The 27,916-nt window shown below is 35.9% G+C and overlaps 1 protein-coding gene across 2 annotated transcripts in view; it reads left to right on the plus strand.

Moving 5' to 3' along the window:
* LOC150096231 (inhibitor of Bruton tyrosine kinase) overlaps window positions 1–18,048 on the plus strand; it is a 334,746-nt gene extending 316,698 nt beyond the window's left edge. For both annotated transcript variants that reach the window (XM_090408899.1, XM_090408900.1), the window contains 2 exons: window positions 366–552; window positions 17,431–18,048. In XM_090408899.1, coding sequence (XP_090265025.1) covers window positions 366–552; window positions 17,431–17,559 — 316 coding nt within the window. In that variant the 3' untranslated portion in view covers window positions 17,560–18,048. The remainder of the gene's footprint in view (window positions 1–365; window positions 553–17,430) is intronic.
* The last annotated feature ends 9,868 nt before the right edge of the window (window positions 18,049–27,916 follow it).

Genomic DNA, 27,916 nt, shown 5'->3' on the forward strand with positions numbered 1-27,916 from the left:
TTGGTGCAGTAATTACCATGCAATGCTTGTGAATCATAATTTTTGTTGCAGCTTCAAAATAGTCTATTTAAATTCAGACCTTTCATTTCTATATATTATAGAAGTGAAAGTGACATTTTTTATTTCTATAATATATTTAATACTTTATCTCAACATAACTTCTGTAATCTTTAGTAATATACAAGATATAGTACTTGGTTGTAACCTTTTGAGATAAAGTGAATAACATCTTTTTGTAATTTAAATTGAAATATGATTCATTTATATATTTCTATTGCAAATTACGAGTAAAAATTTTGTAGCATTATTTTATCCTTTGTTTATCTTCAGTGTTAAACATTTCTTTTTTTTTTTTTTTCTTTTAGTCTCATACAGCATTCATCCCCATTAAATACTAAGTATGACCAAATTAGTACACAGTCAGTTTGTCACTCTTTAATTCCAAATGACTCTGTTCCTCCATGTCAAACACTTGGAGACATTCAGAAAGCAGAAAAAGCAAAACAAGAAAGCCAAATGAAAGCTAAACCCAAGCCACTGCACCTCATTCATGTGAGTACATTGTTAGCATCATAAATCTTTACATGTTTTATATTAAATAATCTGTTGCAAAGTTATTTAATTCATTTAGTCTATAGTTGATGCACACTATAGCAAACTTGTAGGATTGTAAGAATAGTAAATTCTTTATAGTGAATAGTTTGCTACAGTAAATTTTCTCAGGAAATGCACATTGTGCTTATGTAGTTTATTCAGGCCTTTTTAATAGCTTCTTATAACGAGTGAGTTTTTTGTAAAGGGATTTGCCATATTTGAGAGTCAGCAGTCAATTTGAGGTCTTGTATGGATTATTATTCACAGATTTGATCCCCTGGTCAACAGTGTGTACCTCCTGCAATGAGCTTTTTAACTCATGAGATACAAGGAGGGTATGAGCAGCAGCATAAGGAGCAGGTTCTTTGCATGGAGTATATTTTTTTTCATTGGTGAGTGGAGTATATTGCCTGATATTGTGGTGATGTAGACACATTGAATGAGTTCAAAGCATGGTTTGATGGGCTTTGTGTGTAATAATGTGTGCCTCTTGCAATGAGTCTGACTCATTGTGGGAGGTGGTGATGAGGATGTATTGGAAAGACTAAGGTGGTAACAGGTCTTTGAGATGTTGGATATGAAGACAGATTGAAGGAATGAATGCAGTTTACAAAGCCTTGTCAATAGGTGAAAAGAGAGATATGATTGAAACATTAAGTTGGTAAATGGTTGTTACATGGTTAACCTGGAATAATTTTTTTATAGAATAGGGTAAGGGGGATAGAACAAGAGGACATGTCTGGAACTTGTATAAGGAAGGTGTGAGCAGGTTCTTTGCATGAAGAATAGTGGATAGGTGGAATGCATTGCTTGATATTGTAGTGAATGCAGATACATTGAATGTACACTGCTTGGAAAGAAGTCAACGGACACCGCTTTACACTATGGTGTCTGTTGACTTCTTTGTGAGTCAACTTAATAAGATGTAGGACCTCCTTTTGCTGCAATGACTGCAGCAATCCTACAGGTCATACTTTCCACAAGTGTATTATAGTGATCAATGGGAATTTTGAACCATTTTTCCTGTATGCATGTAATGAAATCCTGGACTCTTGTGAGGCAGATGTCCCTTGACCTCACTAGATGTTCCTGTTCATTCCATAGATGTTCAGTAAGGTTGAGATCAGGGTTCTGTGGAGATCAGTCAAGTATGGCATTTATGTTCACAAACCATGCAGTTACAGCAGCCTAATGATACATTGTCTTGCTGAAAGAGCCAGTTCCATAGAAACACCATAAAGTAGGAAGCATTGCATTGTCCAGAATGTTCAGATACTTCTCAGAGTTCATGGTGTTCATGGCACCACAAACAAAGTCATTAGGCCAAACCAGGAAAAACAAGATCATGCCATCACTCCACTACTTTCGAATTTCATTGTTGCAGTTATGCACTCTGGAAAGAGACGTTCACTGAGCATCTGCCACACCTATCCATCTACTTGGTAGTAGGTGCAGATGATTCGTTGCTCCATAACACAGCTTTTCAAGCTTCCACATCCCACTGCACATTCTCTTTGCACCACTGAACATAATGCTGCATGTTGGTTTGGGTAATGTGGAGTTTACATATTGCAGTCCTACCATGGAAACCCATTTTGTGAGCCTCGGTTCTGAATGTTTTTGTGCAGATTCATGTGTTTAGTTGATGCCCAGAACTCTGCATTCAACATGTCAGCTGACGAATGGTGATTTTTGCATATTATCCTTTGTAGCATCCCTACGGTCACATTCAGTGAGTATGATGGGTTATACATTTAGAGTTGACTTCCTGCACTTCCTCTCAGTATGGTATCAGTGATGGCCCAATTTGTCAACGATTTGCCAAACAGATAGGCCTGTAACATGGCATACTATCACAATGCCCTCTTTTGAAACTCTCTGTTTCCTTCTTGCAGCCATTTCACCTGGACACAGTTGCACTAATTTGGGAGTATCATACTCCTCCAATTTATGCTGGCTACAAACGTGACTCATTAAATGGCACCTTGCCCATGAAGTATCTGTTGACTTCTTTACAAGCAGTTTATTTAAAGCATGGTGTGATGGACTTTGTGTGTAACAGTGTGTACCTCCACAGTGAGTCTTTGGACTCCATGGAGGTTTAGTGTTAATAATAAGAATAAACAAACTGGTGTTCACAGAGAAATAATGGAACATTCTAAAGATACAGAAGTTGCTATGAATGCATTTGTAAATGAAAATTAGCAGCGTACTTAATCAGAATAATAAACTTTGAATTAAGTTCAGTGTTGGTGCAAAGAAATAATTGATTAAATAACAGATGTTATAATTTATATCAACCTGCAAGGCACATAAAATAAATGGTTTTCTCAAGCCAGCAGTCAAATCTCTTGGTAGTCCTTATAAATTAGCCAAATATTTGTCAACAGCCCTTGTGGGTACTTCTCTCCCTCCCACACACACACACATATCAAAAACTCAGATTTTCAAAGAACCATCAACAAAAAAAAAAAAAAGTAAACTATCCAGAGAATTAGAGAAGTACCAGGTTGACAATTGAGATTAATGAGATGAGGAAGACTGAAACAGGTGACATAATGCTAATAAATAACTAATATTAGCAAAACAGATATTTGATGCCAAGATGGCAGAAAAATCATTTTTATCCTACTTAAAACTAAGTGATGGTCATTTCTGTTCAGACTGCTAATTTTTCTCAGAATCCTCATATCTTTGGTCTCTAGTCTTTGATCAAGTGCTTTATTTTTATCCCAACTCTCAGATCCATAACTTAAAACTGGTCTGGACACTGTCTTGTATACTGCTAGTGTGGTGTTTAGCTTTCTCTCTTATTCTATATAAATTTATTAAGGTGCCTATCCTACATACCAACTTTACTTATTCTATAAGTTTTAAAAGAGGTATACCGTGAGTAGACATATCGATACAAAATTAATAAAGGAAAAATCACATACAAAGATTATTTAATAGTATAATTTTCGCCTGTGTGTCACAGGCATCTTCAGTACATATTAAGCTCAAATTAAACAACAACTGACAATTCCAAAAATACTTACGCCACCTAAGTAGCTGGTGTAAGATAACTACTAAAAAGGTCAATAATAAATTTCCTAACAAAAAAAAAAAAAAAAACTATACAATAAAAAGTTAGAAAGATTAGCTGATTTGTTAAGTACTATCTCCCATAAAGGGGATAGATGTAAGCCATCGGATCTGTTTAAGTTAGGAGAATGAAGTAAAGTTTCACATGTTTCTTTATAAAGGCATTCCATGAGGAACCAACTTTTGTGAAGGACTCTTGTCTTTCTCCAATGAATTCTATGTCTAGTGAAGATGGCATGTTCTTCAAGTCCAGACTTTTCATGTTTAAAGTATTCAATATAAGATTGGTGTTCTTCTAGCCGAATAGAGGCAGATCTTCCTGTTTGTCCGAAAGATAATCCACAAGAGCACGGAATCTGGTAGACACCTGGATAATTGAGATGTGGAAGCTTGTCCTTAGGAGAAGTGAGAAAGGTGGAGATTTTTCTAAACGGTCGAAAGGCAACAAAAATATTCAGTGGTTTTAAAACTTTTGCTATACATTCACTAATGCCTTGTACATAATTTTTGATTGAGTAGCAATGGCAAGGTCATCAACATAGATAAAATTTCTATTTCCTGGAAAGATCATTGACATAGATGTTGAAAAGTAATGATGATGGGTGTGCGGGGGGGGGGGATGCAGCAGCTAGGTTCTTGTTCCTGCACCTGTTAGTACCCATTAGGGGAAGAAGCTAATGCTGCTATCAACTAAATGCAAATGATCGAGCTAAAATGCTCACAAATTCCTGCCCTTGAGAATCCCACCTGGGACCAGGCCTAAAAATAATATCATCTAATATTGAAGGTTTCTCCAGTGTCAAGCAAAATCTCATTGCAAATATTTACAGAGATAATGACTGCAATGTGCTCTGCCTGCAAGAAACTCACAGAGGGGAAGGTATCGCAAGACCTTACATCCATGGCATGAAACTCATCAAAGAGAAACCATGATTAATATAGAAGTGCAATATTTACAAAAGAAAACTTAATTCCATCGTCCATTTGACTCGACGAACAACAGAAACATTGAGATTATTACAATCACATTTAAAAAATATCTCGATCACCTCAGTTTATAAACCGCCAGAAGAAACTTTCTTCTTCCCTGACATCCTCCTCAATAATAATGCATACATGACTAATGTTGTATTAGGTGACTTTAGCAGCCATAGTATTAACTGGGGTTACACAAAGTTCAATGAAGATGGAGAACTTGTTGAAAAATGGGCTGAAAACCTTTCTCTAAACCTGATACGTAATCCAAAACCCCCTGCATCTTTCAACAGTGACAGATGGAAGCAAGACTATAACCCTGACTTCATATTTGTTAGCTCAAAAATATCCAACATTTGTGTTAAAAAGGTTTTAAATCCTATTCCACATACTCAACATAGACCTATAATGTTTCACTTCAAACTGCCATTATGCCTAACACAATCCCTTATAGATGACGATTTGATTTCAAAAAAGCTAATTGGAAAGGTTTCATGGAAGATCTTGATCACTCCATAGAACCAGTCCCTCCAAACTCTCGGGAGTATCCAATTCATAAAAATACTGAGGAAAATTTCCACCAAAACACATCCTCCTGAGGATGCCACACTACGTTCCAGGCCTTTCCAGTGACATACAGTGACCAACCCCTTCTCAGAGGAGACTATCTATGCAGGATAAAAATTATGCTCCAAGATAGCAGAGGAAAGGTGTTCCTCATGGAAAAAAAGAAATAGAAGCCCTTGATATGACCCATAGTTGCAGAAAGGCATGGAATTTTATCAACAGAATTAGGAAGGATTTCACTAAGCCATATGAGCATCCACAGGTAACAGCTAGTCAAATTGCTCACCAGCTGCTGCTGAATGGAAAATTCCCTAAAAAAAAGCACCCAAAAAATAAAATACTTAGAAGCCCAAGTGAGGAACAAAATATGATTAACTCAGATTTCACCATCACTGAACTCAACACCGCCATAAATCTATTAAAACCTAGAAAATTTGCAGGCCTTGATGATATCTGTAATGAATAAATTAAGCATTTTGGATCCAGGACTAAAGAGTAGTTATTAAACCTATACAACACTTGCCTCAGAACCCTAAGGATACCAGCTATCTGGAGGCATGCTAAAGTGGTGGCCTTTCTGAAACCAGGGAAAACTCCAACCGAAGCAAAAATTTACGGACCTATATCACTACTTAGCAACCTCTTTAAACTCTATGAACCATTAATTTTGAATAGGCTACAACCCCTAATCGAACTCCATCTTATTGCTGAGTAGGCTGGTTTTAGACCAGGCAAATCCTGTACATCACAAATTCTCAACCTCACTCAATATATAGAAAATGGTTATGAGCAAACACTAGCCACAGGAGCAGTCTTTGTAGACCTAACTGCAGCTTACGATACCATAAACTATCTCGCATATGCCTTGTCCTCCTGATCCAATCACTCTTAGAAAACAGATGCTTTTCTGTGGACCTGGGGGTAGGAAGAGCTACTGGCATCCCCCAAAAAATGTCCTATCCCAGGGAAGCGTGTTATTACCATTACAAATTTGGTATCAAAAACAGCAATAAAAAGACCTAAACTATGAAAATAGTTTAGGTCTTTTTAGTGCTGTTTTTGATGTCAAATTTGCTATAGCTATTTTTACCTCCTCATTAATTACAGAATCCTGGAGACTTTCACTGGATGTGTTTAGTAGTACATCATCTGCATAAAACAAATAATTAATATTTACATCTCTGAATCTAAGATCAGGTTTAATGCCACTTTCTTTCATAATGCAATCCATATAGATGATGAATAAGAATAGAGATGATATGCATCCTTGTCTTACACCTGATTTTACATCAAACCATCTTTCTGTATTTCCTTTAATTCTAAATGCTGACTTACAACTGAAGTATGGACTACATACTATTCTGTATAATGTTCCATTTATCCCATATAATCATAGTGTTTTGAAAAACTTTACTTTGGGAACCTTGTCGTATTCCCATGATTTCTCAACTATTTATTGTAAAATGAAAATCTGATCTTCACAACCTCTATTTGGTCTGAATCCAGATTGTTCTTTTCCAAGTTTCTCTTGGAAAAGAACATTATTTTCCAATTTTTCTCAACCTCTTTTCAAGTATACTTGCATAAATATTACCTGGAACACTTAGTAAAGAAATTCCTCACTAATTTTCACATTCAGCTTTTTCCCCACCTTTTTTTATAGATGAGAATTATGAGAGCTCTACTCCAGTCACTATAATTTGACCCTCTGAATTTTGCCACTGCAAAACTTTTATACCCCTGTATTTAAGCATTTCGTGTTGAATATCATCTACTCCAGCTGAATCTCGACATTGATGCATGTGGAGATTTTCTACATTGATGGATATCATTCTACGTGTTTCTAAACAATTTGTAGATCTATCTTATGGAAGATATTCCTACAAACCGATGCAAAAATATGAATCATTATACTGTAAACAAAATATTACTTCTGACAACACTCCTACTAATGGGTTGTGAATATTTCTGGATACCCATTGTCTGATGCTGAAACTAGTGTATTGGGCTAAAAGCCATGATTTTGCTTTGGTACCTAAATGCATCTCATATATCATGATTGTTTGCTTAACATTGAATGCAATCTGTTAGGACTTTCAAGTAAAGATGCTAATAAACTATGCTTTGAAGTTGCTGCTTTATTCTTTAAAAGCAAATTACCTCCATGTAATTTATCTAATGCTGAAACCTGTGCACTTTTTCATTAAGACAAAAGAACAATATATCTATTTCGAAAGTGGATAAAGGAAAAGCTGTAGTGGTAATGGATAAGGCCAACTCTGAGAGGAAGATAGACTGCCTTTTACTGAATACCTCCACCTATCAAGATAGTAATTATAATCTTACAAAAACACAAATTAAACAATTAAATAAGCTGCTTGATGAAGTTCTTAGTTGGAATCAAAATACTTTGGACAAGTTGCACACTCATTTTGGAAGAACTCCCAAAAATTCATAAAAAAGGTTATCCGGTAAGACCCATCGTGAATTGTATTGATTGACTCTCCCACCTATAGAATTGCTAAATTTCTGTCACGTTTATTAACCACCCATAATGGACAATCCACATCATTCATCAAGAATTCCAAACATTTTCTTGAGAAAAGCAAGGATATTCAAATACAAGAGTCATATTTGTTAGTCACCTTTGATATTGTTTCCCCCTTTACCAACATTCCATTATCTGACACTGGCAAACTATTTTTTGAACCATTTGGAAGATACCTTGTTCTCATCCATTCATCCCCAACCCTCTCATTGGTTTCTTAATGTTGATGATGTTTTTGCTGTTTGGCCTCATTCTGAAAATGAACTAAACACTTTCCTACAATGGAAAAGGGGGTGCTTAAGGGTCAAAGCTCTATATCTGAGAGGAGACCTCCACATAGCCTTTAAAGGAATGTGGAGAACCGATCAGGGCTTCTGACCTAATGTCCAATCCTCGCCTTCTCGTGGTGCACCCTGTTGGGTATCTGCTTTGATACTGAACGAACGAGGATGGGCTGGCAATTTGGGATTTAGCCAAACAAATTGTATTCTTATTGGTTAAACCAAAATAAAAAAATGATGGTACAAAATGACAAAATTTCATGCCGGCTGGGGCATCGCCCGGTTAAACAAGACCCCCGTTGTTTTCGCCAGGGAACCAGGGCGAACAGCGAAAAGTCAGCTACTGGAACAAATCTGAAAACAAACCCTAACTCAACATCACCAGAGTTAAAGATCGGTACTATCAACGTGAGAAGCCTTGAATGTCAAAGAAATGGAGCTAGCTGAGGAATTAGATAAGTACCAGATCGACATAATAGGGGTGACAGAAACAAAAAAGACCACAACTGGTGAGATCTTTCTGAGCAATAAATACAAAATGTTATATTCAGGCAATGACAATCAAGGAAAAGAAGGAGTAGCCATAGTATTCAACACAAAATACGAGTCTAATCTTCTTGAATGGCAGTCAGTCTCAAGTAGAGTAATGTGGGCAAATATGAGAATGGGGAACTGGACAATGAGACTTATTTGTGCCTATGGTCCCACAGAAGGTTCTACTAAGGTAGAAGTGGAGGAATTTTTTGACGTTTTAGAAAAAGCAACTGACACAATGAAAAAGGAAAAGTTGGTCCTTGTTGGGGATCTAAATAGCAGAGTAGGAAATGATTGTGAGACATACAAAAATATTTTGGGAAAATTTGGAGAAAAGAGCAAAGCTAATAATAATGGCAAATATCTGTTCGATTTCTGCTCAGGACATGGACTGGTTATTACTAACACCATGTTCCAACATAAAAATGTGCACAAATTCACATGGAGAGAAGAGGCTAGGAATAAGAAAAGTTTCATTGACTATGCTATTGTTGATAGTGATGTTTTCTCCCTGGTGCAGGACACCAGAGTGTACAGAGGATTTGAAATTGGAAGTGATCACTATTTAGTCTTGAGCAGGATAAAATTGAATTTCATATTGAAAAGAATAACATGTAAGAAAGTTTTAAAGCGAATAAAAGTTGAGCATCTCTCAGATGTGAACTGTAGACTAAAATACAGAAAGATTATTGAAAAGAAAATGAAAGAGTTTGAGAACAGGAATCAAACCTTGGAGATTCAGTGGCAAACTCTGAAGAAAACATTGATTGATTCTGCCAGAGAGGCATGTGGTGAAGTTGTGTGCAAGGATAAAAAAATCAGAACTTCCTGGTGGACACAGGAAGTTAAAGAGGCAGTGAAGGAAAAGAAGAAAGCATATCAAAAGTTCCTGGCAAATAAGTCAGCTTTTACTCTTACAGAATACAGAGACAAATGTAAGAAAGCTAAACAGTGTGTAAAACTAGCTAAACAAAAGTCATGGGAGGACTTTGGCAAGAATATAGAAAATAAATATCGAGAAGGTGGCAAAATATTCTGGAGGTTGTTGAAGAAGCTTAGGAATGGAGGAAAGAGTGTTGTAAAGGGAGTTAGAGATGATAAAGGTGACATGAAAACATGGGAAAAAGAAATCCTTGAAGTACGGAGTAATTACTTTGAAAAACTGCTAAATGAAACAAGCAGTGATGACAGCACAGTGATAAAAAAACACTGACCAGGCATGCAGTCAGGAATACATATCCATACTTGAAGTAGAAAAAGCCATCAAAGGCTTGAAATGTGGAAAGGTAGCAGGAGTAGATGATATTCGACCAGAAATGCTGAAGTATGGTGGTATAAAAGTCTTACAGTGGCTGCACTGCATAGTTCAGAAAGCCTGGACAGAGGGACGAATTCCCAATGATTGGAGAAGAGCTCTCATAGTACCCATATATAAAAAGGGAAATAAAACTGAATGTGAGAATTACAGAGGTATTTCCCTTCTGAGTGTTCCTGGCAAGATCTATGCAAGTATACTTGAGAAACGGTTGAGAAGAATTGTGGAAGAAAAGCTTGGTGAAGAACAAGCTGGATTCGGGCCAAATAGAGGCTGTCAGGATCAGATCTTCACTTTACGACAAATAGTCGAGAAAGCATGGGAATATAACAAAGATCTGTATTTAAGTTTTGTCGATTTGGAAAAGGCATATGACAAGTTGCTATTCAATACGCTGCAGTTATATGGTGTCAACGGAGCATTATATCAAGCAATACTTAGTCTTTATTTGAGTTGTGAGTCAGCAGTTAGAATTGAAGGAAGTACAGGAAGATGGTTTAATGTTAAATCTGGTGTGAGACAAGGATGTACATTATCCCCTCTGTTATTCATTATCTATATGGATCACATTATGAAGGAAAGTGGTATTAAACCTGATATCAGAATTGGAGATGTTAATGTCAGCTCTTTGCTTTATGCAGATGATGTTATACTTCTAAATAAATCTGCTACAAGTCTGCAAGATTCTCTGACTAAATTGAATAACTGTTGTAATTGATATAGTATGAAGGTCAGCAACAAAAAGACAAAGACAATGAAAATAGGCAGAATCATTGAAAATGTCAACTGTGTTGTGAATGGAGAACCTGTGGAACAAGTAAAACATTTCAGGTACGATTTTTACTGAAGGTGGTAAATTAAATATAGAAATAGACAACAGAATCAGCAAAGGTGGTACGGTGGGAAGTCAATTGAATAAATTCATATGGAATAAGAGAGAAATTAGTCGGAACACTAAATTAGCTGTATACAAGACAGTGTTCAAACCAGTTTTAACTTATGGATCTGAGAGCTGCGTCAGAAGTAAAACAATTGACCAAAGACTAGAGACCGCAGATATGAGAGTCCTGAAAAAGATTAGAGGCGTGAACAGATGGAATCAATGGCAATATCATATTAAAAATGAGGATATTAGGAAAGAACTTGACATTGTCAGCATCCAGGAATGCGTTAGCAGAGCTAATCTCAGGTGGTATGGTCACTTAAATAGAATGGGAGAGGAAAGATTAGCAAAACAAGTGTTCTCTGCCAGGTTGGCAGGAAAACGACCCAGAGGTAGACCAAGATATAGGTGGATTGATACGGTACAAAGTGCCTTAGACGATAGAAATATAAGATCTGATAATGTTGGAGTCTTGACAAGCAACAGACTGATTTGGAGGAAAATTGTAGATAGGAAGTTAGTAATGATGTAAATTTTTCATGTAGTACTGTCATATCCTGTACACCCTTTGAGGGTACATGGCAGGAATTTGATGATGATGATGATGATGATGAACTCTGATCAAATCCAGCAGATAATTGAATCCTATGTTCCAGCACCTCGGAATTCTTCAACAGACCGCACGGTTCCAATCCCTTATATTTCTGTTATCTCTGAACCTATTTGTAGAATTTTGAAGAAGTGTCACATTATTCCCACATATTTTCCTATCAACAAAATTTCTCATCTGTTGCCATCTACGAAAGACAAACTGTCACCTCTATCATTAGCTGGCATTTACCAGATACTTTGTGAATGTAATCCGACATGCTTTAGGGAGACAGGCCATTCTGTAGAAAAAAGAATCAATAAACATCAATATTATATTGAATACATGAAACCTCAAAAGTCTGGTCTGGCACACCATAGTATTGACACTAAACACAGTATCTGGTGGGATGAAGTTCATCTTCTCCATAAAGCAGTTTTAAATATGAACACCTTTTCAAAGAAAGTTGTGAAGCCCTTTTACATTGGTCAAATCTGAATTGGAACAAATGCTTCTCCTCATTCCTTAAAGCAATATGGAGTTCTCCTCCCTGTTTTTTGGCTTTGGCACCTGTAAAAAAAAAAAAAGTAAACTTTGTGTAAAAGTAGCCAAAGAAAGGTCATTGGTAGAATTTGTATTAATAGAGAAGATAAATATCACAAAGGTAGTAAAATGTTCTGGAGACTGTTGGGGGGGGGGCTCCGAAATAAAGGAGAGTACTGAAGAAAAAAAAATCCAATAATAAATTTGACATAAACTAAAGATATTCTGAATTTCTGAAGTGATAACTTTGAAAGATTATTAAATAAAACAAGTAGTATAGAATTGTGGAAGAAAATATTCAAGAGGAATACAATATCTCAATATTTTGAAATTATAAAAAAAATTCATTGAAAACCAAAAATTCAGAAAGGCAAATAGAGTAAGTGGTATTCAACTGAAATGTTCAAATATGTAGGTACAGGTAGGTATTCAAAAATCTGGCAACCTCCGGACCTGAAGGGTGCCGGATTTCGGATGATTTTAGATACTGTATATTTTTAACAGAAAATGACTACCTGTACAGTCCTTTAAAGAAAGAAAATTAAACACTAAATGAAAAGCTTATGAAATTTTGATGTTCACCAACTAAATATAACGGTTCTACAGAATTTTAGTTCAATTGAATAAAATAGTTCCTCAGAATTTTAATTAATAAAATGTTGATGGTGGTGACAGCACATCTGGTTGATTTGAAGTTAATGGCAGTGGATTATCAAGTGTGGACAGCACTGCTGCTTCTTCCTGCTTCCTAGCTATTTTCTTGACTATATCGTGCAGTGTCTGCTGCTTCATATATTTGGGTCTTTCTCTAATAAGTTTATCTTGGAGCAAGTAAACATTCATGATTTCTTGTTCACTCACAAAACTTCGTTGCTCTAGTCCAGCCAGCAGTTCAGTTGTCAATGTAATTAATTGTCAATAGAGATTCTTTCTCTCACATCTTTTTTTTTGTTTTTTAATATCATACACTGTTGAAGAGCCAATGTCGTATGTTTCACAAATGGTTTGCACAGACATGCCGCTATCAAGTTATTTTAGCACTTCCACTCTCTCTGTGATCGACAACGCATGATGTTTACGTTTTACGCCACCTCTTTTCTTTGCGGAATCCATAATGGGGCTATACAGCAGCAAATAAATGATAAAACGAGAGCAGGTTATCACAATGCTTATCGACTACAGCGCCATCAAAACATAAACAGAAAACAGTGGTGCACCAATGCGGTAAATTTGAAAATGCGCGCTCCGAAATCCATGCCGGAGATCTGAAGGAATCGGATTATCGATGGCCGGATTTTTGAATGCCTACCTATATAAGTTTTACAGTGGCTATACTGCATAATTCAGAAGATAGAATTCTAGATGATTGGAGTAGGTCTCTTTTAGCACTTAAATGTATAAAAAAGGAAGTAGAATTAAGAATTACAGAGGAATTTCCTTACTGGTGTTCCAAGTAAGATTTATTCAACTTGTGAAGAGATAAAGAAAAAATGTGCAAGGAAACTTGAAGATCAAGAAAGATTCTGGCCCAACTTTAAGACAAATAGTTGATAAATCATAGGATTATAACAACTATCTGCCCTTAGGTTTTTGTAAATCTGGAATAGGTATAAGATACCAAGAGAAAAACTGTTTAAAATCCTGTATAAGGTAAATGGGATCAAGTTAGCAGTTAGAATTGAAAAAGATATAGGAAGATTAATATTATTATTTTCTACTTTCATGTGAAGAATTATATATATAGATGCATATAGACTTTCACTTTATTTAATTAACAACATGATGCTTCATCCTTTTTTTTAAGCCAGTCAGCAGATACTTTGGAACATGAAGAGAAACCACCAAATTTACTTCAAATATTTCTATGGTCTTTTTTAAGCCAGTCAGCAGATACTTTGGAACATGAAGAGAAACCACCAAAATTACTTCAAATATTTCTATGGTCTCTTGCATCCAGAGGTAGGTGATGTAGGATAGGAAACTAAACCTGCAGTGGGTAGAAAGTGGCATTCATTCAATACCAAACTATTCAAGATTCTTCTAATATCTTTCTGTCAAGAGGCATGAAGTATACTGTTCTTGGTATGGGAGAGGTGATTTGTCCCTGTAATTTATGCAGTAGTTGGAGACAAATGATGCAGAGTCAGCTTTGTTTTTGAGTGCCTCTGATATCCAGATGATACTATCTGGATATCAGAGACATTGAAGACAAATTTGCATCAAGAGACCTTATGAACTAGAATACCTGACTGTTTGAGCTCAAGTTTTTGTCCTGAGTCACTTGTAATTTGTGATATGCTAAATTTTTTGCTTGGGCTGCCTGCCTTGACACACTAACCAAAACCTAGATAATGGATAGGAATTTTGAGTGGAATAGATTATGGCCTTAAGCAAGAATTATTTTGGTGAGTTGGTTAGGTGTTTACAAACAAAGTGGAAATAGATGTTTTCAAGATTGGTGGATTATGAGGATTATCTAGTATTCTGGTAGATATGTGAAAAATTGTTAGGTCACTGCTGATATCAAATACTTCTGCATCTTATCCAGCCTAGTAAGTGCAACTAGGCTGGATAAGATACTCAGGTTTGAACACTGAAGTCCACAAGAAAGAGGATCTTATTCTTTAGATAGTTGAGTTACAGAACAAGCATGTGAAATAAAAATTTGTAGAGGCCAGAATGATTATCAGGATATTTTGTCTTTTTAATATTAACCCTATACATGACAGATTACAAACACTATAGTACATCACTTTTAATATGCAGACAAAAAATTAAGGAGAAAATAGGAACCTGCATACCTTGATACGTAGTAAACAAGAGAGAGAGAGAGAAGAATTTGGAGACCCCTTTTCAAAAGGTAAAAACCAGGCCATTGTTGGGTAACAAGGTCTCTGTGGTAGACTTAATCAAGTGTTTGGCAAATGCCAATTATGACCATATAAGTTTTTTCTCAGAATCCATTACTTGTATCCATAGGTGGATGTAGGCTGGAAAAGCTGCTGTGAATAGTGGCAGAATACATATTTCTGGTCATTAATTAGCTGTGGTGACCTTTTTAAGAGAACTGAAGTGTGAGTATTGAGATGCAAATGAATGTAACAGAATATAGCAAGGAAATATCAAGACACTATACAAAAGTATTCTTGACATTCTCAGATAACATGGTGTAAAATAATGTTTTTATTTTTATATTTTTGGTTTTTGTTGTTAATTATTATATATTTTTGTTTAGTTAATTATTTTTCTTCAATATCAGTTGTTCTGCCTTTTATATTATTCTTTCTTTTATCTTTATCCTTCCTATGTCTACTTTACTTCTACTCTGTTAAATCTTTCTGTTAAGTACTCTTTACCTTGTTCTAATTTAAGCCGATTAATTTAGTCTCCGCTTGTAATCCTTTATACTTCCTACAAGTGTTAGCGCTGTTAGTGAAAGGCCTCTGAAATAGGCAATTCACGGCTACAGTTAACTATCTTCCACACTATGTAATTCAGGGAAATTTATATTATTTTTTGACTGCACCACCCTGAATTAATTTTATAGCATGAGAAGATTTGTTATAACACTTATAGGATAGATTACTTTCTAAACCAAACCTTAATCGTTCATCGTGGCAATTTCTCTAATTTTAGCACACAGGTTCGATTGTTTTTATGAGACAGTGCATTGGTCAAAAATCAGGTGATAGTTTTAAACAAATAAAACATGTTTATTCTACCATAAACACTATACAATCTGTTTTACAATTGATCAATCTCACTTTGATGCATAATTTAAGCTAAATTCGCAACCTTACAATATACACCAGCTATTCACAATGCTTGATTAACTTACTCTACAAATTAACCTACTCTAGGCAGTTACTGACTGTTACAATTTATATTTTTAGTTAACATTCTTCTCAATGTATATACTAGCTAATTCTCAGCCTCAATTATTTCTTATAGGGCTTTATACAATTTTAACAAAGCTATGTTTAGCGGACATACAATTCTTAATCACTACCTCAGCATTAATACAATAGAATCTACTCACAAATTCATAGAAACATATACAGTCCTACCAGCTTTGAAGATTTGTAGCAGTCCTGTTGACTGCTATCCTATATACCATCCTTCGCTGAATGGCTTTCCTTCTCGGTCATCCTGGTGTAGTCCTCTTCTGGGAATTGTGGCATAGCTCACTGTCAGTTCTGGTTCTACTGTAGATGCAGTGTATCTAGTCGCACGTGGCATGTTCCGTTACTGAAAATACATCTCCGTAGAATGATCTGCCTCTCCTGGCTTTTCCCCATGCGTAGGGGTCACCATCCGAAATACGGAAGTCCGAGCGGGCCAACGAGCTGCAGCAAGGCGGAAAACTCTCGAGTTCCTCCAGAGGTTCTTAAGACCAATTTTATACAATTCCGTGGTTCCTTGTTTTAGGGTTGGAGACCCCCCCCCCTGAATCTTCTGTAAATAACTGGCATCACTGTTGTCTCGACCTTCAGTTTCGGCAGCAAAATCTCCACATCTGAATGACCTTGAATACATTTGTTCACTATCAAGTCGCCGACATAATCTTGTCTAATCCTCTTAACTTCGGGCAGAAATACTTTTACATTCTGTTACCCTTACAACTTCACATCAGAACTTAATATTAAATTGACTTAATGCATAATTCTAACCTTTACAATATTTTAGAATTTATGAACAATTCTAATTCATTCTTTAATCAGCTACCTTTACAAGTTTACAATCAGTATTTCACCATTATTGTACAGTAATGTACAATTTTGTTCCTTTCACATGAATTGTGATCCCTGTAAAATCGATGTAGGAAATTTTTAATAAAATTTTAATGCATCGAATTCTACAATGGATACATAAATACCATCCTTGGAACAAAAGGAATTGTGCTAGAGTTAAGTTATAGCTGTTAAAAATAGAAGATTGAATTTAGATCTCTGTAAGTGATGGTGGAATTATGATTGTGTTTAAAGGCAGCAAAAGTTGGAAAAATAGCTTTGGAAGTGTTTTCTTCATTGAATGTTTGTTGGATTGCAATTTAAAAATTTGTGTTTGGTAATCAGTATTACTTTAGGTATCTCTACTTCATAGATTAACTCATACTCTAGATAAATCGCTTGTCACAAGGGCCTGAAAGTGTGAACCATGCATCATAAACATTCTGTATTAAAAATCAGAGGTATTGCTACTTTCATGATGAAATGTCTTAATGTGAAATACCACACACACTAAGTAGTAGATCTTTTCTTCCTATCACTAGATTGTGCTTTTACACTCTTATTGTGAACTGCTTGTTTAACACTCATCTTACACTTTGTGTTATTTTAATGATATGACAGACATCTGTAATAGCCTTTTGGATGGTTAAAACTACTTTTGGTATTTATTTAAATGATTAATCATTAAAACGAAAGAAGAATTTTAGACATCCATATTTTTTTAAAACTGTATGACTGAAAGTTAGTTAAATTTGTTCTGATATGCTATTCGTCTTAATATCTACAGCTTGAAGACCAAGCTATTGAAGAACTTTTGAAGCTGTATAATGCAGAAGACAACCCTGAAGAAAAAATCACTGTTCATAGAGTTTTGCCAACAAAAATGGCTACCCCAATTTGGAGGAAACATACTTGAGCAATGATTTTTTTTTTATTATGCTTTTTAAAATAATTTGATTCCTTCTTTCATAACTGCTAAGAATAAGTACTCAAACTTTTTTTTCACCTATTAAAGTTACTTTCTTGTTTGGATAACTAGAAAGTGTTTCAGATTTTTTATCTTGAGGTTATAATATATGCATATGTATGTATAATATGACTTAATGAGACTGTCACAATTATGTTTTTATAAGATAGCTTGATTTATTCTGGAATTAAACCATTTCCTGTTTACTTAGAATGTTAATTTGTTGTTGTTTTTTTTTAATGATAAACATAAGTCTGTATTTCTCTTAGTTTTATACTGATGACTTTCGCTTTTTTTTTTTAATCTCATGCAGTGCATTAATGTATTGCTATGTCTTATAGATTTATTGAATGTTGCTCTCATAATGCAAGCTTCACTAGTCCTTAAAATGAGCTTGGTTGTTATGTACAGAACATATGAAATAAAGGCTCTGTTAAGTTAATATCATATTGTGTGAATTGATTATATCCTACTGGTTGGGTGTGTGTTCAGGGTGCAGACAAAAAAAAAACATCTAATAATCACATAATTCCCTTTTCTCTCCTTATGAAGGGGAGAAGGACAGCTATTTTAGCTCTAACTTTTAAAAATAGTAAGGCAGACAGCCTTTACCTGTCATAAATAGTTTAACTCATGGATATTGATGATTTTCAGGGCATCAGAATAAGAATAGAGGGACCTACTCAGGGTTGCTGTAATTTTGATTAATCAAATCCCTTTTCACAGTTCCAACTTCATACCATGCTAGAGGCCATAGCCATTCATTTGTCAGTGGGATTTCTTATTATGATATGTTTGCCAGGTTCTAAGTTGACTCAGACTGACCTTGATAATCTTATATTGCAACTGTCTTTCCTCGTGCTTCATATTGACAACTTCAGTGGACATAATATTCTGTGGGATAATAATGCCAACACTAGTGGGGAGTCCAGATTACTGAGTGTGCACTTGACCTTTTTCTGACTAATGGAAGCAAAACATTCTTTCATATTCCTGTCTGTTCATATTGAATCCTGAGTTAGACACCTATCAGTAAAGCAGTGCTATATGTACTGACGGTACATATAGCACTACTTTATGATGGTACATATAGACATTGGTAGCTGTAGTTCCAAAAACATTATCTCAATAATCCAATCCAATCCAAAACCATGGTGGAATCCAGTCCAAGTGTGTCAAGCAGAAAAGAATGATCAAAACAAAATATAGGGTATATTTCATAGATATCCTACCACCTCAAGCTGTCAAATGTGCTTGGGCATCAAAACACATTACATTAGACATCAGAATCAAAAGCAATCTTGGATTCACTTTACATCATTTATCAGTCATAGAACCAGTAAAAGAGTGGTATGGGATAAAATTTGGAAAAGGAGGGTTTAACATAAAATGCACTGTGTTAGTCTTGGAACATAATAGATATGTAGTTCTTGATCTAAAACTCCTGATATTCTATGTGAAATATTTGCCGGAATATCAGCAACAACTTATATTCTCTCGAATTTTGATATTTGGAGAACAACACTGGCTTAATTTCTCCTTACATGTGTTTGAACTGCACACTCAATCATTCATTAAGTAGGAATTGAAATGAGCACTCTTACTTTCTCATGCCAGTACCATACATAGGTCCTGATGATATTTATGATAAAATATCCATCTTCTGTCCATGCGGTTAGCCTAGTGGCTATATGCTTCGCAGCTATATGCCTGGGAAAGGAGTGTCCTAGGTTTGATTCCCGTTGACGACATGAGGAGCTTAAGGATCTTCCTCAGCCATAGCCAAGTTAGCCAGCCTTGGGCATGAACAGCAGGGTTTTTTCACCAGTTTATCTGGGGTTTTTCATCCCGCAAGCAGGCATACCAGCCCCGTGAACACATGGGCTACAGTCATATGATATAGCACAGCAAGGAAGGCAACAGAAAACCACCTTGCTCATAATCATTTCCCTAGTATGGTAGCATATAGCTACTCCCACCAGCTGTATGGAATGGTGGGAGTAGCTATATGCTACCATACTGATGGAATGGAATAGATAGAATCCATCTTCCATGTAGCTCCTATTCCATAACAGAATATTTACTGAGGAGCAGTTTCCCAATTTGTGGCAAAAGACCATTGTCATTGCCTTTTCAAAAGGAATTACTGGCTTATTGTTCTGGCCAGTTATCTTTGTATGATCTTGGAGAAAATGGTTAGTGTTCTCGATATGATATCTAGAGAGCAGTGACCTTTTTTTTCAATATATAGCATAGCTTTCATAGATATAAATCAAAATTGGACCACTTAGTCCATTTAGAAACATCTTCATAAAGATGCATTCCTGAAAGGGAACACTTGATGTCAATTTTGACCTTGATAAAAGCTTATGACACAGTCTGGAAATATGGTATATCAAAAGGTCATTATAACCTAGGTCTAAGGAGACATCTCTCTTTTTATTAAAAACTTTCTTAACAGAACCTTCAAGTGAAAAACACAATATCCCAGCTATTCTTCCAAGAGAGAGTATTCTCCAAGGCTCTGTATAATTGTAACACTTTTTTGCTGTCAAAAGTTAACTCAGTAACAAAACAATTTCTTTTTTCCATTGTAGATAGTGTGCTTTGTTGATGACAACAATTTTCTGTCATTTCTGTAACATAAGGGTTGTTGAAAGTCAATTGCAACAAGCAGTTGATTGTGTAACTTCATGGGCATTCAGATGTCTATTTAGGTTTTCAGCAAAAAAAAAAAAAAAAAAACAGCTGTATACACTTATCACCCTCCAGGTGTCCCTTATCTCCTCCATCTGTTTTAATATATACTTCCAGTCAAAATAAATACCCCGTGCTATAGGTTGCTAACTTTGGTGGATGGGATTGGCATATTAACAAAAAAAAAAAAAAAAGAGAGAGAGAGATTCTTGCTATCTAAATTAGAAACCCTTATACTACCAACATTACGAGTTCAATATTTAACTGGTCCAAATATTTTAAAAGTAAAAACTTTGCCTGACCATCCTATATAAACTAGCATTTTTGCAGTTTTCCTTTTTGCTATGGATCTAAAACTGCTGTTTTCAGATCCATACCAAAGGGAAAAACTGCATTGTGACCACATTGTCTCTAGTCAAATCCCACTTTAATGCACTAATTGTACTACACGTGTGAAGATTACAAGTTTTTGATATTAATGTAGGCAGTATTTACTATATTGAACATGAGGGTCTTCTCTCTGGGAGGTTTATATTCTACCATACTTCCTCTCACTGTGCCAGCTAACAAAGTTGCTTACTCTGTCATTAGTTTACCAGTAGCTCTTTAGTACATACACACACACAGAGTAGAATACTCTGCTTTCTTATTACCCTATACTGATGGTTTTAAATCTAAGTCATCTGTTGGATACAGTTTGATGACCACATTTTCTCTAGTGAATTCCTACTTCAGTGCAATAGCTATACTACCAAACTGCATGTCATGGATTGTGTGCTTCAGCACATAAAAGAAATCTCTGTGTAAGATGCCTGATTTATACATAATCTCTGAGAGTGTATAAATCGTTTACAGGTTATGTACACTTGGGTACCACCCACACAAGTGCTAACCTTACACAAGATAAAGGCACTTTATCTAGATCTTTGCTTATACTTGATTCCCAACTGCTTGGATTCAAGAGAAACAAGACTGCAGATTCAGCTGCTAGGTCAGCTCAGATTTTTCTTCATTTACTCTTTGTCAACCCCCCATGCACACCCACCATACAGACAATTAATAAAAGTGAAATTAACTGATCAGTGATAAATTCCATTATGAGATTAAGCCCAAAATTAAGCATTGGTAGTCCAGTCTATGTAGGAATAGAAGAAAGAAGTTGTTCTTTCTAGACACTGCATAGATCATAATCATTTTACACATTCTTTCTTACTGGGGACTGACAAACTTAGGTGTGCAAACACTGTAAAACTTATCATACTGAATGTCATAAAGTAAAAAAAAAAATAGGCCGTTTATGATAAGATGCAAATGAACTGTGTGAAAAGTTAAAATTTAGGTACCTTAAGTGATTTATTCTGCTCGAGTTACATGACAACTACACAGGCAGAATACTCAAGGTACATAAAGCTTTTAACTTTTCACACAGTTAATTTGTACAGTTGCATCTTATCATAAATTGTTTATTTTACTTTATTTTCCTTGTACATAAGATTTATTTACTCATTTTGGTGTTTCTTTTTACATTGTAGCTATAACCTTTTGCATTGCTCCATTTGGACTTAGTTTTCTCTTTGCATCAGTAAGCTCTAATTAATTCACTGGGTTGGAAAGTATATTATACTTTGCAAGAAATTATTCTTGTACTAAATCAGATTAATTTCCATGCTCTTGATGTAACAAAAGAAAAAAAAAAGCTCTATTCCCTCCATTCTAAATATAATTTCCTTTATATTAATCTAGTACAAGATATTCACCAACTTATCTACCTAGTACCAGAGCTGGCATTCTCTCATCTGTTCTCATATCTGGTGTTATAAAGATATGATGCTGTCCTTCCTTCGTAGAGCCCTTTCAAAAATCTCTTCATTATCACAATATAAAACAGTGTACAGTGACGAAATCACTGTACACTGTTTCAGATGCAGCTTAATTAAGAGCTCATAAAGTGGAATAGGTAACCTCTTTATTTTTGCCATTATGCCCTCCTCATAGTCACATCTGTTGTTTCCTTCTTTCCTTGTATGTGGCATTTCTAGCTGTCTCATATATTTTATCTCATTGTCTTCTTGCAACCCCAGGTGTCTCTTATCTCTTCCATCTGTTTTAATATATATACTTCCACACCAGTCAAATACATAACATTAGACAACTTCCCAGTTTATTTAACCCCTAACTTTCTTACGATATTAAATGGACTGTGTTGTAGATTGCTAAATTTGATGTATGGGATTGACATATTAAAAAAAGTCTGTTCTTACTGTCTAAATTGGAAAATCTTACACTACCAACATTACCAGTTTAACATTGAACTGTCACTTTCACTCCTGATAACTCTCTTCAACTTTTCATCATTTGCAAATGACTGATAAACCTCTCCTGGTTATCATTAACATGTAAGTTGGACAGCGACTCAAACTGATCATGAAAGGGCCCACCATCTCATACACAACCTACTGATTTTAGTAGCCAGTTTTCTGTTCTGTTTAGTAATCTATTATTCATCCTCATTTGTCTTACTTTATATAGCAACTTGTATGTGGCAATCTATCAGTGGATTTTGCAAAATCTGGATTTCTCTATATTTGCCAGATTACTTTCTTGAGTGCTTAATGTATCCATTCTCCAGCAAATAGACTGTGGGTTTGAGTCTATGGGCATGGATGGTTGTGATCATACTAAAGCCCTGAAATAGCTTGAAAAAAGTTACCTTGGTCTCTAGAACAAGGCTTCTTGGTTAAATAGTCCACTACTTCTTCTTTGGCACAACAGCCCCACGTAGGGCCTTGGCCTCCCATTTTCGGGTTTCATAACTTACTACGAGGTGGAGTTTGTTACCCCCACATTCAACCACATGTAATTGTCTGTGAAGCGTTGTGTTCTTAAGACCGGTTTGCCTACTTTGCGGGAGGAAAAACTCCAGATAAATTGCAGAGAAAAACCCTGCAGTCCACCCCAAGACCAGCTAACTTAACTATGTCTGAGAAAGATCCTTAGTTCCTCACGTCAGCGACAAGAATTGAATGCAGGACACTCCTTTCCCAGGCATATGGTTGTGGAGCGCATAACCACGCAAACAAATAGCCCACCTATATACATTTAGAACTTTTCGGTGGAAGTCGCATAAAAAAAAATATGCAACCTATTAGGACAGTACATCTCTTACTCTCTTTAATAAGTTAATTAGTAAAATCCAACCTTTAATAAGCTTGCTGACTCACATAAAAGATTTCTCCTACCAATCCTGCACCCTAGCCATCTTCTCCATCAGTTTTATTCCCACTCTACACACACAAACTGGTCTGTAATCTGAGCTTCTATTTTTGCCACATTCTTCTGTGATAGTATGTTTTTATCTATCCTCCATTCTTTTTGGATTTTCCCCTTCCTGTTACTTGGTTCTAATTGAACAAGAGGCTCATGTGTGCTGTTAACTTGAACATTGTTTTCAAAATATATGTAGTATATATCACGCTCCTCCCCCACCCATTTTTTTAAACTAAGTTTACTTAACCTCAAATACGTCCTGCTCACCCACTTCTAGCCCCTTCTCTTCTGCTATTCCTTCTTATTCAAGCTTTGCATAAAATCACTCTTGCCAACATAAAATGCCCATTAAATATTTCAGCTATTTTATAATGGTTGCCTGAGAGACATTTCTATCAGCCATTATTCCATAATCATTCTTCCTTCCACTAGCGACGTACTGGCTATCAGAATTTCCTGGGATCCTTATTGTCTAAGTCTGGTATGGATGCTTTAGACTGTTGGTTATTACTCATGTTGATGTTTAATTGAGAAATCACATCTAAAAATAATTAACTAAATTTATTTAGCTAATTATAAGCCAATATTTCACTTTGTCACCAAGGCATAGACTCACTTGCACGAACACAAATGCAGATTGATTTTAAAACACTGACTCCTGCAGTGCTAACTGGTGCACTTTATGGGTATGGTGGTGGAATCTTTCTTAAGGTGTTACAGTAATGGTATCCCAGATTTTTGACAATGTGATGCAACTGAATTTATTTAGGTTTAGAGAATTTTGTAGTGCTCAAACAGATTCCAAGAACAGCTCTCTCTGATTTGTTTCTGTATAAGAGGAAGGTTTCTCCCATGTTATCTGTGATTAGTATCTATGGCAAGGTCTGTCAAACCCAGAAATGCTGCAGTGCAGATTATGGATATGCTTTTTATGTCACATTTTAAGAATGTGTGCAATTTTTTCTGATGTGGCTCAGATCTATGGGATGACAACAGATTTTTTGTGTTCTGGATTTTTTTTTTTGTGGGGGGGGGGATGAGATGAGCAGAGAGTTTTGTGTGTGGAGTAAGCCATTGACTAAAAATACCTGCCTTATTCACTTTCATTATGCATTCTGGCTGTTTTACATGGCAAGGAAAATCCTACAAGTAGATTCTAAATCTGAAAAAAAAAAAAAAAAATACTAGATTTTTATTTGCTTTCGCTTCACTCTATTTAGGGCATTTTACTATATTGCTACCTGATTTTGCTAAAATAATTAACTCCTCAGAAATAGTAAAATCTGTAGCTGATGAACATTTCAATTTTTCTTTTGTCAAAAGGAGTCCATTCATCAAGGGAGTTTGTAGTTGATTTCTTACTTTATTCTTATTTTTTTTTGTTAAATTAATAAACAAGTTTTTGTTAAATTAATAAAAACACTGGACTTCAAACCCACTGTACTGAACAGACACCTACTTCCAATCAAACTGCGACTGCAAGCAATGAATTGAAATTCGTACAATGTCGATTATATCTCATTGTTGAAGTTTGAAATTTTGCTCCACATTGTGGAACAAATTTTACATAATGGGGTCCAAATGATGCTCTGCATCAATAAAAGACGGTTACTCATATTCAAATATTTCATTTTTTTCACTTGTTTTCATTATTGTAATGATCTTTCATAATAGCGAAGAATATATTTGCATTGGCTAATGCCAGTCAAATTGTGTGAGTGGGGAGGGGGGAAGAGAAGGTTAACGAACAGTGAGAGGGGGAAGAAAAAAAGGGAAATCATTCTTGTGTCACTGAATGTGGAAGGTGGGAGAAGAGAAAAATATTAAACTCATATGTCTAACTCTCATATTGTTATTATTCGGAAGGAAGAAAGTACTAGATCTATTGGTGAACGTACTAGAACAGTGATTCCTAAACTGTGGTCTGCGGCCCCCTTGGGGCCATTAGGTTTGTTAGGGGGAGGGGGGGGCGTGAAATAATGAAATTGTGAGAAGCCCATGTGAGACTACCATCCCATCCTATTTATTTGAGACATGAAGTGGCTTGAAGAAATTCCATGTTTGGTCTCTATGAAAAAGCAATACTTAATTAGGATAAAATAATAGATGACATCTTGACCTTTATATCTAATTCATTATCAGGAATATTTGTGTAGGATATACACACACACACAGTGGGACACAAGCTATATCAGGAAGTATCTTAATAATAATATTTTCTTTTCCCTCGATAAGTTAGGGCCAAAATTTGACCAGAAACGGTCATACAGCGAGTTACAGCATCACCGTTTCTGGTCAACTTTTGACCCTAACCTATTGAAGGAAAAAATTATTATTAAGATACTTCCAGGGAGTGGAACTCATCAAGGGAGGTCATGTTATTTGCACCAGCTGTCATATGAATTCAAGAACAGGTATGATACCTGTTCTTGAATTCATTCACTCTACTTGTGCACACACCATCCAATGGCAATCCAATCATGCACTACTCTTTGGGAGAAAAACCTAGCCCATTCCCCTTCTTGACAGCATTCATTCTCAACTTCCATGGATGACCTTTTGTCCTTTTCCCACCCTCCAGAAAATTAAAAATTCAATCCACTGAAATTCTGTATAACCCTTTAGTTTGCAAGTCTTAATCATATCGTTCCCTCTTTCTTTTGTTTGTAGAGTCTGCAGCCTACAAATTCCCAATGTCTTCATAATATGTATTCCAAATCCTGATATTTTTGATACTCTCCTTTGCACTCTCTCCACTGTATCAGAATGCCAACGTATTTGGGCACAATCATATGGGCATGATCTCGTGTATGACAAAGTTGATAGCTGAAGAATAACAATCAGATATGTTATAGATTGTCACCCTTCAGCTATCCAACTTTGGTGTACACAGGATCATGCCTGTGTGAACATGCCCAACAATACTGTGGCATCCAGAATAACTTCAAATGTTAGCCGTATGTTTGCAAGTTAATTTATAGCTGCCGCTTGTAATGCATATTTTTGTATTTCCCTTTTCATGTTATGTACCCAATGAAGTTTTCTAAGAAAACAAAACTACTTGTGCAATCAAGTAATAAATAGCATTTTTTCTATTTTGGTGTCTCTTGGCTCTCTAGTCATTAAATTTATTTAATCTTATCATATAGTGAGTAATATGCCCATATATGGATTACTGTTCTCAGTATCTGGTCCCCTGGGTTTCTTGGGGATGAAGTAGTGGAGAGGATTCAGAGGTGAGTGGCCTGTGGAATGTTCCCTATGAAGATAGATCGATTGGGTGTGTGTGGATTGCAGAAGTTGGTTAATAGGAGAAAAAGAAGGGATATGATAGAAACATTTAAGTTGCTTAAAGGGTTTATAGGATTGAAGCTGGGGAAATGTTTCAGCACTTGGCTAGAGGGGTCCAGAACAAGGGGGTCATCTCTGGAATTTGAATAAAAATTTGAGGACTAGATTTTTTGCTTGGAGAGTTGTGAATGAGCAGAATCGGTTGCCAGAGTCAGTTGTGAGTGCTTTGTCTGTTAATGAGTTCAAGGAGAGGTATGATAGATTGTGTAGATACAATTCATACAAATTATGGAGACTACAACCGTGTTAGAAATAATTACTTTAATTTCCCGATGTTTCTACTTTCATATTAAGGTCATCACACGCACATGTATATAGAGAAAGAGAGACAAGTTATATTACGATAGGATGGAAGAGACTCTCCTACCTCCAATCTGGCAAAACACTGCACCAGCATGATCTTACCACACATAGGAAAAACAACATCTTTCATTAAGAACAGTACACATTATTATAATTACAGCTGTTTTGCCTGCTTCAGTTTAGGAGTACCCCTGTTTAAATGTCATTGGCTATTTACTCATGGATTCTTAGGGCATTAGGAGTGTAGATGTACTAAAAAGTATATGTAGCCTAAGGAATAGAAAATTGCACATACCTTTTTCTGGGTGTTGTGGCTTTTCCTCTGTCTGCGATGTCGAGAACTGCAGAGTGTGTGTGTTGGGGGGGGGGGGGTAGGCAGTTTGGTAGAATAAGTTAGAAAAACCCGGGTTTTTTTCGTAATATATAGAAACATATACTTTTATATAGGGTGGGGAAAAAAGTGAAAGGGTTAATTTTTTTTAAATAGGGAGGGGGAAGGGGAAAGGTGGTTGACGGGGTGTGGACCGTTTCGACTATTCGTGGTCGTCATCGGAACATATTGGGAAAGTGGAAGCTATGTCAGGTCGGGTGGGTGCTTCAGAGGTGTTTGTGTTGTCTCCTATTGGTCGGGGTTGTGACCTCAATTTAATGTTGTGAAGCTTCCAAACCTCGGAGATTATGTAGGGCC

This window comes from Typopeltis vanoorti, chromosome 19, assembly GCF_054136105.1.
Source record: "Typopeltis vanoorti isolate ZY-2024b chromosome 19, IOZ_Tvanoo_1.0, whole genome shotgun sequence".
Lineage (NCBI taxonomy): Eukaryota > Metazoa > Arthropoda > Arachnida > Uropygi > Thelyphonidae > Typopeltis > Typopeltis vanoorti.